The sequence below is a fragment of the Lepidochelys olivacea genome, assembly GCF_965140295.1.
Source record: "Lepidochelys olivacea isolate rLepOli2 genome assembly, chromosome: 2".
In the NCBI taxonomy this organism is placed as follows: domain Eukaryota; kingdom Metazoa; phylum Chordata; order Testudines; family Cheloniidae; genus Lepidochelys; species Lepidochelys olivacea.
In genome coordinates this window covers 117046174-117058336 of record NC_140412.1, presented here as the reverse complement: position 1 = coordinate 117058336, position 12163 = coordinate 117046174, and the positions used below count along the sequence as shown (strand labels likewise).

General features: G+C 43.1%; 1 protein-coding gene across 5 annotated transcripts in view; it reads right to left on the bottom strand.

Annotated features, from left to right (window-relative positions):
- The window catches only part of EEF1E1 (eukaryotic translation elongation factor 1 epsilon 1), a 48531-nt gene extending 36890 nt beyond the window's left edge, over positions 1 to 11641 (bottom strand). The window contains exons 1-2 of one of the 5 annotated variants that reach the window (XR_014710088.1): positions 10947 to 11270; positions 5134 to 5334 (exon numbers count right to left, since the gene is read on the bottom strand). Coding sequence is in view for 4 of the 5 variants with exons in the window: in XM_084618140.1 (XP_084474266.1) it covers positions 5134 to 5334; positions 10947 to 11048 (303 nt within the window). In the remaining variant the exon portion in view is untranslated. Of the gene's footprint in view, positions 1 to 5133; positions 5335 to 10946 lie in introns of all 5 variants that reach the window. The other 4 variants (XM_084618140.1, XM_084618144.1, XM_084618145.1 and 1 more) reach the window with 4 other exon arrangements.
- Between the last annotated feature and the right edge of the window lie 522 nt (positions 11642 to 12163).

The following is a 12163-nucleotide window of genomic DNA, read 5'->3' as shown; positions in this document are numbered from 1 at the left end:
TGATCTGAATCCAGGTCTTCCAAAAATAAAAGGAAGTTGCCAAGAGAGGAGGAGGAGAAAGGGGTACACATCCCGAAACTATTCTGATCAGCTCTTGAAGGGTTCTCAAACTTGCTGACATAAGGAAAAACACAAGGCATACAGCAGGAGAAGGAAAAGGCAGCTCAAGGTCTCTTGCATTGGAACTTCAGTTTCTTCCTTGGCGGGGTTCCAACATTCTCTGCAGATTGTAGTAATAAGTTGAAGCCTCTTGTCTGGTGAAACTTTGGGTTCTAGTCTGCTTCCTTGTTGGGGCTGGTATGCATATGCTAAGGGTTGATAGTTGTGCTCAAATCCTTCAAAAAATGCAGTTCACAGTCTTCAGACAGAAGGTCCTTAATTGTTGTTTAGACCTTCTTACACATTCCGTAAGATGGAGCCATGAAGCCCTGCACCCTAGGTGACAGTCATATTTTGAAAGAAGGGCCTGATAATTTGAAATATGCATCTGAAGACTTGCATATTAGTAAATTTTTTTTTTACCAAATTAAATTTTTAAAGGCCCTTCTTCCTTTGTATCATCAGAAATGACCAGGCAGCAGAGAAGCACATGCAAGGGAGGAGAGAAAGGAACAGAACATACGTGAAGAGAAGATGAACTGAAGAGCAACAGGAGATTTTGAAAGAAGTAAATTGCACAAAAGACAAACATTTATATTGAAGGTAAAAGAATGTGTATTTTTTCTAACTTCTCCACATACACAAGTGCTGTAGTTGCCACAAGGAAGTTATTTGCTTGTGAATGGACACAACAGTGGTCCCTGAGACTCTCTCAATAACACAGTCCATGTTATGAAAAAAAAATTAAAACCCTAGTCAAGGCAATGCAAATAATTAACAAAATTGTTTTGATGCTATGCAGGAGTTCTACTTGAAAAAGGAAGAAAGATCAGTTTGAGTATTCTATACATTTTCTTCTCAACAAGACCTTTGTTTCAAAATCTCTTAACAAGGACTACACCAGGGGTGGCCAACCTGAGTCTGAGAAAAAGCCAGAATTTACCAATGTACATGGCCAAAGAGCCACAGTAATACATCAGCAGCCCCCATCAGTGTTCCCCCCATCAGCATCTCCTGCCTGCCGGCAGCCCTGCCAATCAGCACCTCCCCCTCCCTCCCCGTGCCTCCCGCCCACTGTGATCAGCTATTTCAGAGTGTACAGGAGGCTCTGGGATGGAGAGGGGAGGAGTAAGGCTTAGGGGAGGGGGCAGTATGTGGTGGGGGCCTTGGGGTAAGGGGTGGAGTGGGGGCAGTGCCTGGGGTTGAGCAGTGGAAAGCTGGCACCTGTAGCTCCAGCCCCAGAATCAGCACCTATGAAAGGAGCTGCATATTAACTTCGAAGAGCACATGTGGCTCCGGAGCCACAGGCTGGCCACCCCTGCACTAAACAGTTTTGTTACTGAGGTTTTACAGAGTTGTAGCATCTCATTTGAGAGCCAACTAGAGGCAGCCTAGTTTACAGCAGACGTGACTGAACTGCTTTTGGCACATGCAACACAGAGCTCATTACAAATTGCAGCTTTAGGCTGCAACTGTCCCAAGACTGCCACTATGCAGACACATTGTAAAACGACAATCTCAGACTTGCCTGCCTACTTTAGTTCTTTTCCCAGATTCCCTTTTGGCACAGGATACTTATCTACCTCAGTACTAGGCTGTCTCTTGTTCCAACTATTAACTCATGGTGGCAAGAGGAACAAATAGAAGCAAAGAAATAACTAATGTTCTTTAGGAACATTTCTACAGATGCAGTATTTCATGCAGTATTGTGTCAGCAAGGACTCTGGCCACCCATCACCCAATATGAGTATCTCCAGGAAAACTGCTATCACTGGTTAAAATTAAGTGCTGAGACTCTTCTTCCTCTCCCAACATCCACCTTATAGTACTAAGAGTGACGTATTTATTTTGTTTGAAAACAATAATTTACATACAATATTGAAATACAAAATGTGTACGACAATTCTCTTTCCCACACTACCACTACCGCTAAGATCAAAACTGTGATGTGAAAGTTGTCAGATAGACCAGAGTTATAAAAACCTGATCCTAAGACTGCTTTTGTGTCCAGAATTTAGGTCATTTAAGTACCTGATTTGCAGACATAAAATGGTACTTTGATATCCAAATGTCAAGCAATTATGCCTGCAACATGGTGGAAACCTAGTTATGGTCAAGTTGAAAAAAGCTGCCTTTTAATCTGTATTCCAAAAGAAGAAGAAAATTAAAATAAAAAAAGTACAGATTTAAATTCATATAGTCTTAGACTAAATTGAAAGGGAAAGTTTCCAGGGAAGGGAAAGTGTGTATGGTTAGCAGACATAACATAGTACACCAGCTGAAAGGAGTTGTAAAGCCATGATTCTAGTATTCACAATGTAAGTACACAGCAAAACCCAGCAATCAGAATACTTTCTGCAAACCATAACCAAAACTGAATAAATGTAGTAATAGTGATTGAGTCTATAAATATCTACTTCTTATATTTACAGCTAAGAGAAGAGCCTATAACCTGAAATATTAACTTGTTATTTATTTTTTAAAAACACACTTAAAACAGATTCACTTTCTAAAGCAATGATAATCAAGCATGCCTTATAGTGAAATCATTTTGCTCTCCATAACCTTGGCTGTTTTATTGATGTTACTATTAAATATTTATATTTCAGTAAGGCCAAGATGTCCCAGTCATGATCATGGCCCCCTCTGTTCTGGGCACTGAGCAATCACACAAGACAACAAGATCCTCGCCCCAATGAGTTTACAATCTAAGGCAGGAATCCTACAAGCCGCTCTGTGCAGACGAGCCCATATACCAACATTCAAAAACCAGTTGGAGAACACTTCAATCTCTTTGGTCACTCAATTACAGACCTAAAAGTGGCAATTCTTCAACAAAAAAACTTCAAAAACAGACTCCAACGAGAGACTGCTGAATTGGAATTAATTTGCAAACTGGAGACAATTAACTTAGGCTTGAATAAAGACTGGGAGCGGATGTGTCATTACACACAGTAAAACTATTTCCCCATGTTTATCCTCCCTCTCCCCCCCCCCCACTGTTCCTCTCACATTCTTGTCAACTGCTGGAAATGGCCCACCTTGATTATCACTACAAAAGGTTCCCCGCCCCGGCCCCTCCTGCTGGTAATAGCTCACCTTACCTGATCACTCTTGTTACAGTGTGTATGGTAACACCCATTGTTTCATGTTCTCTGTGTATATAAATCTCCCCACTGTATTTTCCATGGCATGCATCCGATGAAGTGAGCTGTAGCTCACAAAAGCTTATGCTCAAATAAATTTGTTAGTCTCTAAGGTGCCACAAGTACTCCTTTTCTTTTTGTGGATACAGACTAACACGGCTACTACTCTGAAACCTATACCAACATGGGTACACACACCGGACGCAGCAGGGCTCTGCCCATATGAAGCAGTTTGCATAATCAGGACTAGAGGTGGTCAAAAAACATTAAGTGTTTTCCATGAAAAACTTCTGAACAAAAGAGATTTGTAATGTTTGTAATGAAAATTTGTGAACTTTTTTTTTTTACAAATGAAAAATGTGTTTCATTTTTTTGTTCCTGACCGAGGAACAAGTCCCTGCTCCAAAGAAGGGATTCAAACCTGAGTCTCCCTGCACATCCCAGGTGAGAGTCCTAACCACTGGGCAAAAGGTTAAAGGGAAGGGGGATGGAGAAGTAAGGCACCACCTACAGTATCTTTATTTCCTTTGCTTTTACTAAAAATACCCCAAACAAAATGTTTTATTTTATTTATTTTTGTGTGTGAGAGTGTGGAACTGCCAACAAACTGGGGGGAGTGTGTGTGTGGGGGGGGGAAACAGTGTTATTCACCCAGGTCTACCCGCAAGTTTTTTGATTCATTGAGTTAAAGAAAAAAAAAATTCATGAAAATGTGTTTCCTTCAAAAAGCCATTTTTCATTCAGAAAGTTTGATGAAAAAGTTTTAACCAGCCATGGCTCCAGCCTGAGCCCAGAAGTGTACACTGTAATGAAATAGCCCTGCAACCTGATCCCCACAAGTCCGAGTCAGCTGGCATTGGCCAGTCATGAGTTTTTAATTGCAGTGTAGACATTTCTGTAGAAACATCAGGCATTTTGTACTTTCCATATAGAATTATGGAAACTTTTTAAATTTGAAGACAGAGAACTTCATAGAAATTATATAAGATTTCAATGCCATGTTGTACCCTTTTAATAATCAAATTAGGCCTCTTTAACCTCCTACCCTGATATGATAGTTAAAATTAAACTACTTTTGGCATTTTTGATGACAGGGCTCAAGAAGTCTGAAGAAGCAAAATGGAAAAAAGGATTTTAGTTTAATTTTAACTGGGTAAAACTTAATGGTACCTTTTCCCCTCCCAACCACAGCTTCTGAAGATAAGGGAGAGCAATTTTTGAAGTCTAAGGCTGAGGAACACTCAGTAAAAATTCCGTACATTTGTAGTTTATAAATATGAAAACATGAATTTATGGAAATTTCCCTCTATGCTTTCGCTTATCACCATCTCACATATCAAACTGCATATTAACTCATCTTGGCATCCATCCATCCATCATAATATCAAGGCTTGGAGTAGATCCCACCTTGTTTTTGAAGCAGAGTCGTTCTCAATAACAACAAAACAAATGTTATCTTGGATCAGAGTGCAGGCCAATTTATATATATTGGGACTTCAATAGTAGCTTACAGATGTGAGGAAACTGTAGTCTTTCAAGATGTAGAAGAGACTAAATAATTAAACATTCTCTGAACTTTATAGGCACAATTACATTCCCTCTCCATTACATTCTTACATATTAAGTTTTTACAGTAGAGCAGGAGGCTTGCTTTATGTATTCTATAGTTAAAGCCATTTCCTTCAATTTCAGGTTGTTTTTTCAATAAAGTGAAAAGAAAGCAACTAATTTAATGGCAAATGATTTGAGATCATCAATATCTACTCATTTTATTACTAAAGTAAATACATATATGTACATGAATATATTGTCCCCAACACAACAGCTTTAGTGTCCAGTCACCCCAAAATTCAATATTCTGATGGTAAAGCAATTAAGTTACCCTTACCTTCAGAATTATTCTTATATCTTCTTTATTAGAATGTCCAGCTATTTGAGTTACTCTGTATTCTAACCACTGCTGAACTATTGCTTTCTCTTCTGCAGTACTTCCAAGTAGCTGTTCTTTCTTAGCTTGTTTGACTAGATGGGTGGCTATAGTAGTCAATCCTGTTAGACTGGAACCATTGTTTGTTTGAAGAACTGGAATCTAGAAGAAAACAAATACCGTGTAAGTTTGTCATGTTCAAAGGTTAGCCTTTGTTAAACAACCTCAGTATATGCTACCCCAGTATGTTCACTTTATTCTGAAACCTTTCGTTTTAATTAGGCAATTAAAAGTATGAATGCTAAGAATACTACTTCACATGGAAAACAGGGCTTTGGAGCTGTGCTGCGGCTCCGCTCCAGCTCCAGGCAAAAACCTGCAGCTCCACTGCTCCGGAGCTGCTCCATGCTCCAGCTCCAGGCTCCGCTCCAAAGTCCTGATGGAAAATATTTATGTTTATTCTTAATCCTTGGGCTGATTTTTTTTCAGTTTCCATGGCAGGACAACAAATAAGATATACATGCAAGACAGAACATATACATATTTCTAGTTCAATATAACTAACCCATGCCAAAATTAGTGAGAGCATCAAAATAAGAACTATTGTCGACCAGAAATCTTCATGGGTAGCCTTTGATACACAGTTCGAAGTGTAAAAAAAATTTCAGATTATAGAATCAGCAAAAATCCAGCTTTTCTGGACAGCCACAAATAAATCATACCTGTCAGACTTTTTCAATGCTTATTCTAAATAACTGCTTAAATGTTGTGAAAGTTGTGACTTTAAACAGTTAGGGGTAAGGACATAACTCAGCAAGATAGATGACTAGAGTTATACAAGTCTAGTGATTAAGTTACTATGAGGAAGCTGTTTCAGGAGCAACTGCAAATGTGTTGTTTCACCTTAAAAAAAAAATTTCTATATTGCACTTCTCCAAGCTTAGGGTTAAGCTATAGTTTAGTATTAAATTTTAAAAACCTTAATTTATAGCAGTGAAATTACTTGGTTTTTTTTGTGATACCCTTTAAATATAGCACGTTCTCTGTTCCTGCGAACTCCTATATAAATAATTGTCAAGTTGTTCAACCACCTCCTGAAGACACATTGCCAAGTAACTGCAAATGCTGCTCCAAGAGGAGAAAATGAGATACAAATGCTGTATGAATCTTTACCCCATGCTAAGTCAGTCTGAGGACAGTTCAACTAGTAACAGTGGAAACTAGGAGACTCACACTTCATGAGCACCCTGTGTTTCCAATAGCGTGCCAGTGAATTAAGCTAATTTGGAATAAGGCACACTTATTCCGGAAAAAACAACAAGGAGTATTTGTGGCACCTTAGAGACTAACAAATATATTTGGGCATAAGCTTTGGTGGGCTAAAACCCACTTCATCAGATGCATGGAGTGGAAAATATAATAGGCAGGTATATATACACAGTACATGAACAGATGGGAGTTGCCTTACCAAGCGGGGGTCAGTGCTAACAAGACAATTCAATTAAAGTGGAAATGGGCTAATCTCAACAGTAGAATACCAACGGAGGAAAAATCGCTTTTGTAGTGGTAATGAGGCCAATGTAATCAAGGTGATCCATTTCAAACAGTTGACAACAAGGTGTGAGTAACAGTATGGGGAAATTCGTTTTTGGCAACAACTACTTGTTTACAGCAGTACTGAGCCAGAAGTCTGCTCTTTCCAGGCAGTAAAAACTGATAAAGGTTGCCATGTAGAAAAGATGGAATTAAACAAGAAGTGGAAGATTGGACAAATGACCAGGGATGAGTATAAAAATATTGCTCGGGCTTGCAGGAGTGAAATCAGGAAGGCCAAATCACACCTGGAGTTGCAGCTAGCAAGAGATGTTAAGAGTAACAAGAAGGGTTTCTTCAGGTATGTTAGCAAGAAGAAGAAAGTCAAGGAAAGTGTGGGCCCCTTACTGAATGAGGGAGGCAACCTAGTGACAGAGGATGTGGAAAGAGCTAATGTACTCAATGCTTTTTTTGCCTCTGTCTTCACGAACAAGGTCAGCTCCCAGACTACTGCACTGTGCAGCACAGCATGGGGAAGAGGTGACCAGCCCTCCGTGGAGAAAGAAGTGGTTCGGGACTCTTTAGAAAAGCTGGACGAGCACAAGTCCATGGGGCCGGATGCATTGCATCCGAGAGTGCTAAAGGAGTTGGCGGATGTGATTGCAGAGCTATTGGCCATTATCTTTGAAAACTCATGGTGATCAAGGGAGGTCCCAGATGACTGGAAAAAGGCTAATGTAGTGCCCATCTTTAAAAAAGGGAAGAAGGAGGATCCTGGGAACTACAGGCCAGACAGCCTCACCTCAGTCTCTGGAAAAATCATGGAGCAGGTCCTCAAGGAATCAATTCTGAAGCACTTAGAGGAGAGGAAAGTGATCAGGAACAGTCAGCATGGATTCACCAAGGGCAAGTCATGCCTGACTAATCTAATTGCCTTCTATGACGAGATAAGTGGCTCTGTGGATGAAGGGAAAGCAGTGGACGTGTTGTTCCTTGACTTTAGCAAAGCTTTTGACACGGTCTCCCACAGTATTCTTGCCAGCAAGTTAAAGAAGCATGGGCTGGATGAATGGACTATAAGGTGGATAGAAAGCTGGCTAGATTGTCGGGCTCAACGGGTAGCGATCAATGGCTCCATGTCTAGTTGGCAGCCGGTATCAAGTGGAGTGCCCCAGGGATCAGTCCTGGGGCCGGTTTTGTTCAATATCTTCATTAATGATCTGGAGGATGGTGTGGATTGCACCCTCTGCAAGTTTGCAGATGACACTAAACTGGGAAGAGTGGTAGATATGCTGGAGGGTAGGGATAGGATACAGAGGGACCTAGACAAATTAGAGGATTGGGCCAAAAGAAATCTGATGAGGTTCAACAAGGACAAGTGCAGAGTCCTGCACTTAGGACGGAAGAATCCAATGCACCACTACAGACTAGGGACCGAATGGCTCGGCAGCAGTTCTGTGGAAAAGGACATAGTGGTGACAGTGGACGAGAAGTTGGATATGAGTCAGCAGTGTGCCCTTGTTGCCAAGAAGGCCAATGGCATTTTGGGATGTATAAGTAAGGGCATTGCCAGCAGATCGAGGGACATGATCGTTCCCCTCTATTTGACAATGGTGAGGCCTCATCTGGAGTACTGTGACCAGTTTTGGGTCCCACACTACAAGAAGAATGTGCAAAAATTGGAAAGAGTCCAGCGGAGGGCAACAAAAATGATTAGGGGACTGGAACACATGACTTATGAGGAGAGGCTGAGGGAACTGGGGATGTTTAGTCTTCAGAAGAGAAGAATGAGGGGGGATTTGATAGCTGCTTTCAACTACCTGAAAGGGGGTTCCAAAGAGGATGGATCTAGACTGTTCTCAGTGGTAGCAGATGACGGAACAAGGAGTAATGGTCTCACGTTGCAGTGGGGGAGATTTAGGTTGGATATTAGGAAAAACTTTTTCACTAGGAGGGTGGTGAAACACTGGAATGCGTTACCTAGGGAGGTGGTGGAATCTCCTTCCCTAGAAGTTTTTAAGGTCAGGCTTGACAAAGCCCTGGCTGGGATGATTTAGTCGAGGATCGGTCCTGCTTTGAGCAGGGGGTTGGACTGGATGACCTCCTGAGGTCCCTTCCAACCCTGATATTCTATGATTCTATGATAATCAAATTATGCCAACCCTAAATACAAAATATTTTGTATTGCATACCTGATAAAAAACTATGCCAAAAATTTCAGAGGTAAAATGGAAAAATAGATATACATTAATAAGAAAATATGATAAAGAATACATTTTGTGCATCTGCTTGATCTAGTTTGAATAGTGATTTCAAAGCCGCCAGAAGCAAACTTGAACATAAAACAGTCTTAAAACATAATGCTGAAAAACCAAGCTACCCGTTCCCTATGTTACTATTATAAATAAAATGCTACCTTCTCCATTGATGGATCAACAAATCTAGAGAACATGGTATGTTTGCAAGAACAGGTAATGAATACCACTTCACAATAACTCAAAGGCCTGGGCATAAAGGGCAGGCAAAGTTGGAAAGAATGAAATTAATATGCAAGTGTTTGGGGCCAGATTTCATAATATTACTTTGATTTTATATTGGCAAGCCCATTTGTTATTGTGAGGGCTCCGTGTCTGTCACGGAGGTCATGTAAGTCACGGATTCTGTGACTTTTCGCAACGTCCGTGACTTCTGCAGCAGCTAGCGTGACTGACCTCAGGCCCACCCAAGCAGCTGGCTCTGGCGCCTGATGCTCAGGTGGCCCCAGGGACAACTACACTTGCTGCTGCTGTAGTGGCTCTGCAGCCAGCCACACCAGCTGCCGCTGCAGTCCCCGGGTGGCCAGTGGTACAGGCCCCGGGGCACCTCTCCAGCAGCAGCCACCCCCCAGCTCCCACCCCAGCAGCGGCCCCCCGGGGTGTACCCTCCCTAGTAGCTCCTGCCCCGATTTAGTCAGGAGTATTTATAGTAAAAGTCACGGACAGGTCATGGGCTATGAATTTTTGTTTACTGCCCATGACTTTTACTAAAAATACCCGTGACTAAATCATAGCCTTAATTATTGTACCTTTCAGGTAGCCCCATGTGATGTTCTCCTTCCAAATGTGCTTCCCACAGTTATGCACTATTTTTATACTTCAATATTAAGGGGGAAGTGTCTGTTGCATTTTAGGCATCATCTGCAAATGGGTCTTTGCATAGATTTAATTATTTTACAGTATTATGTTTTGCAAAGACACTTAAATCTGTACAATCACTAGAGTGAGTAAAGTTATACCAGTAAAAATGGTATATTTATATGAACAAGCTATGCCAACACCAGCATACTGCATACATGGTAGGGGGTCACACTGCTTGACCTACCTACATCGGTTTTAATGTAGTTAACATGTTGCAAAGACAGCCTGTGGACAAACTTTTGTTAACCTTTGCTGCAATGCCACTTGAGCCAGCTATGAGGGCCAGAGAGGACTCTGGAGGGGGAGTGGTTTCTGACATATGTAACTTTTGGGGTTAAAGAGAGTGCACTAAGGGACAGCCCACATTTAGATTTGACACTGCTTTTCATTGACTAAGCCCAGGCAGCAGCGTTGTTGTAGCTGGGTTGGTCCCAGGATATGAACGAGAAAAAGGTAGGTGAGGTCATGTTATTGGACCAACTTCTGCTAGTGAAAGAGAGAAGTTTTGGAGCTCCACAGAGCTCTTCGTCAGGTGTGTAAGTCGAACCAATAAATAAATGCATCCTGCACTGCGGCAGGGGCTGCTCCCTTTGGCGCTCACAGCTGGGGGGGGGGGGGGGCTGTCTCTGCACGTCACCCGACCCACAGGCAGCGTGGCCCTCACGCAAAGCCTAGCCCGGGGGTCGGGGGCCCTTTGGCGAGAGCCGGCCTGAGGGGGCCCAGCTGGCTCCGTCGGCTCCGACTCGGCTAGAATCGGATCGCGGCCCTGCAGCGGGAGGGTCCTGTCTGCGCGCTCAGCCCTAGACGTGCTGCCAGGAGAAGGGGAAGCCTCCTGCTCCTCCCCCCCCCCAGGCGCCCCTTTAGCGGGGAGGCCGCAGAAACTCACCGCTTCTAACTAGGGACTCAGACTGCCAGTGACAGGTGGGGGGGGGGGGGAGGGGATAACGCCGGGGCCGCACCGCGCCGAGCTCGCCAAAGGGAGAGAGAGACGGGCGCGAGGAGAGTCCGTTTGTTGCGCGCGCACATGCCCGAGTCGGTCCCCAGTTCTCCCCTCGCATCCTTCACCTTCCGCTCCTCCCGGACACCGTACTTGTTCCCTTTCTTCAGGCCCAGGAGCGTCTCTAACAAAATCAGCTCCTCCAGCCCGGGCCCCGCCGCAGCTGACATCTTTGGAGGCAACCCGCCGGGAAAGGAAGAGGCTGAGGAAGAATGACGAGTCTCTCAAAACTAACAAACTCCAGCACGATTGGACAGAGGGGTCCCACCTCCTCCACTCCCTAAGTAACGTCTCCATCCATTGGAGGAGAAGGGGGTGAAGGACAGGAACATACCAATCTACGCCTGCGCAGAGAGGAATGTGGCTGAATAATGATATGGCAGTAGAAAGGGGCGGGGTCACGTCTCAGGCTGAAGGAGGTGCCTGGAGCGCATGTGCAGAGGGGAGCCATAGGATGAGTACAGAGCTTCAGAGTGGCAGCCTTGTTAGTCTGTATCCGCAAAAAGAACCGGAGGACTTGTGGCACCTTAGAGACTAACAAATTTATTTGAGCATAAGCTTTCCTGGGCTACGGCTCACTTCATCCGATGCATGCAGTGGGACAGTCTCTTCGTAAAAGAATAAATGGACACAAATCAGACATCAAGAATTATAACATTCACAAACCAGTCGGAGAACACTTCAATCTCTCTGGTCACTCGATTACAGACCTAAAAGTCGCAATTCTTCAACAAAAAAACTTTGAAAACAGACTCCAACGAGAGACTGCTGAATTGGAATTAATTTGTAAACTGGACACCATTAACTTAGGCTTGAATAAAGAGCAGGAGTGGATGTGTCATTACACAAAGTAAAACTGTTTCCCCGTGTTTATTGCCCTCCCAACTGTTCCTCACATGTTCTTGTCAACTGCTGGAAATGGCCCATCTTGATTATCAGACAAAAGGTGTTTGGTTTTTTGTTTTATTTCTTCTCTCTCCTGCTGACAATAGCTCACCTTACCTGATCACTCTGGTTACAGTGTGTATGGTAACACCCATTGTTTCATGTTCTCTCCACTGTATTTTCCACTGCATGCATCCGGTGAAGTGAGCTGTATTTCACGAAAGCTTATGCTCAAATAAATTTGTTAGTGTCTAAGGTGCCACAAGTACTCCTTATTCCATGAAGCTTGATTTACGTGTGTGCAAAGTGAAGTGGGTGGAGAAGAGTCTAGTATGTTAATAAGATCTGTGATGTAGCCAATGCCTGGGGGGCTAATTCTGCTGGCCTCCCTCAAGGGACT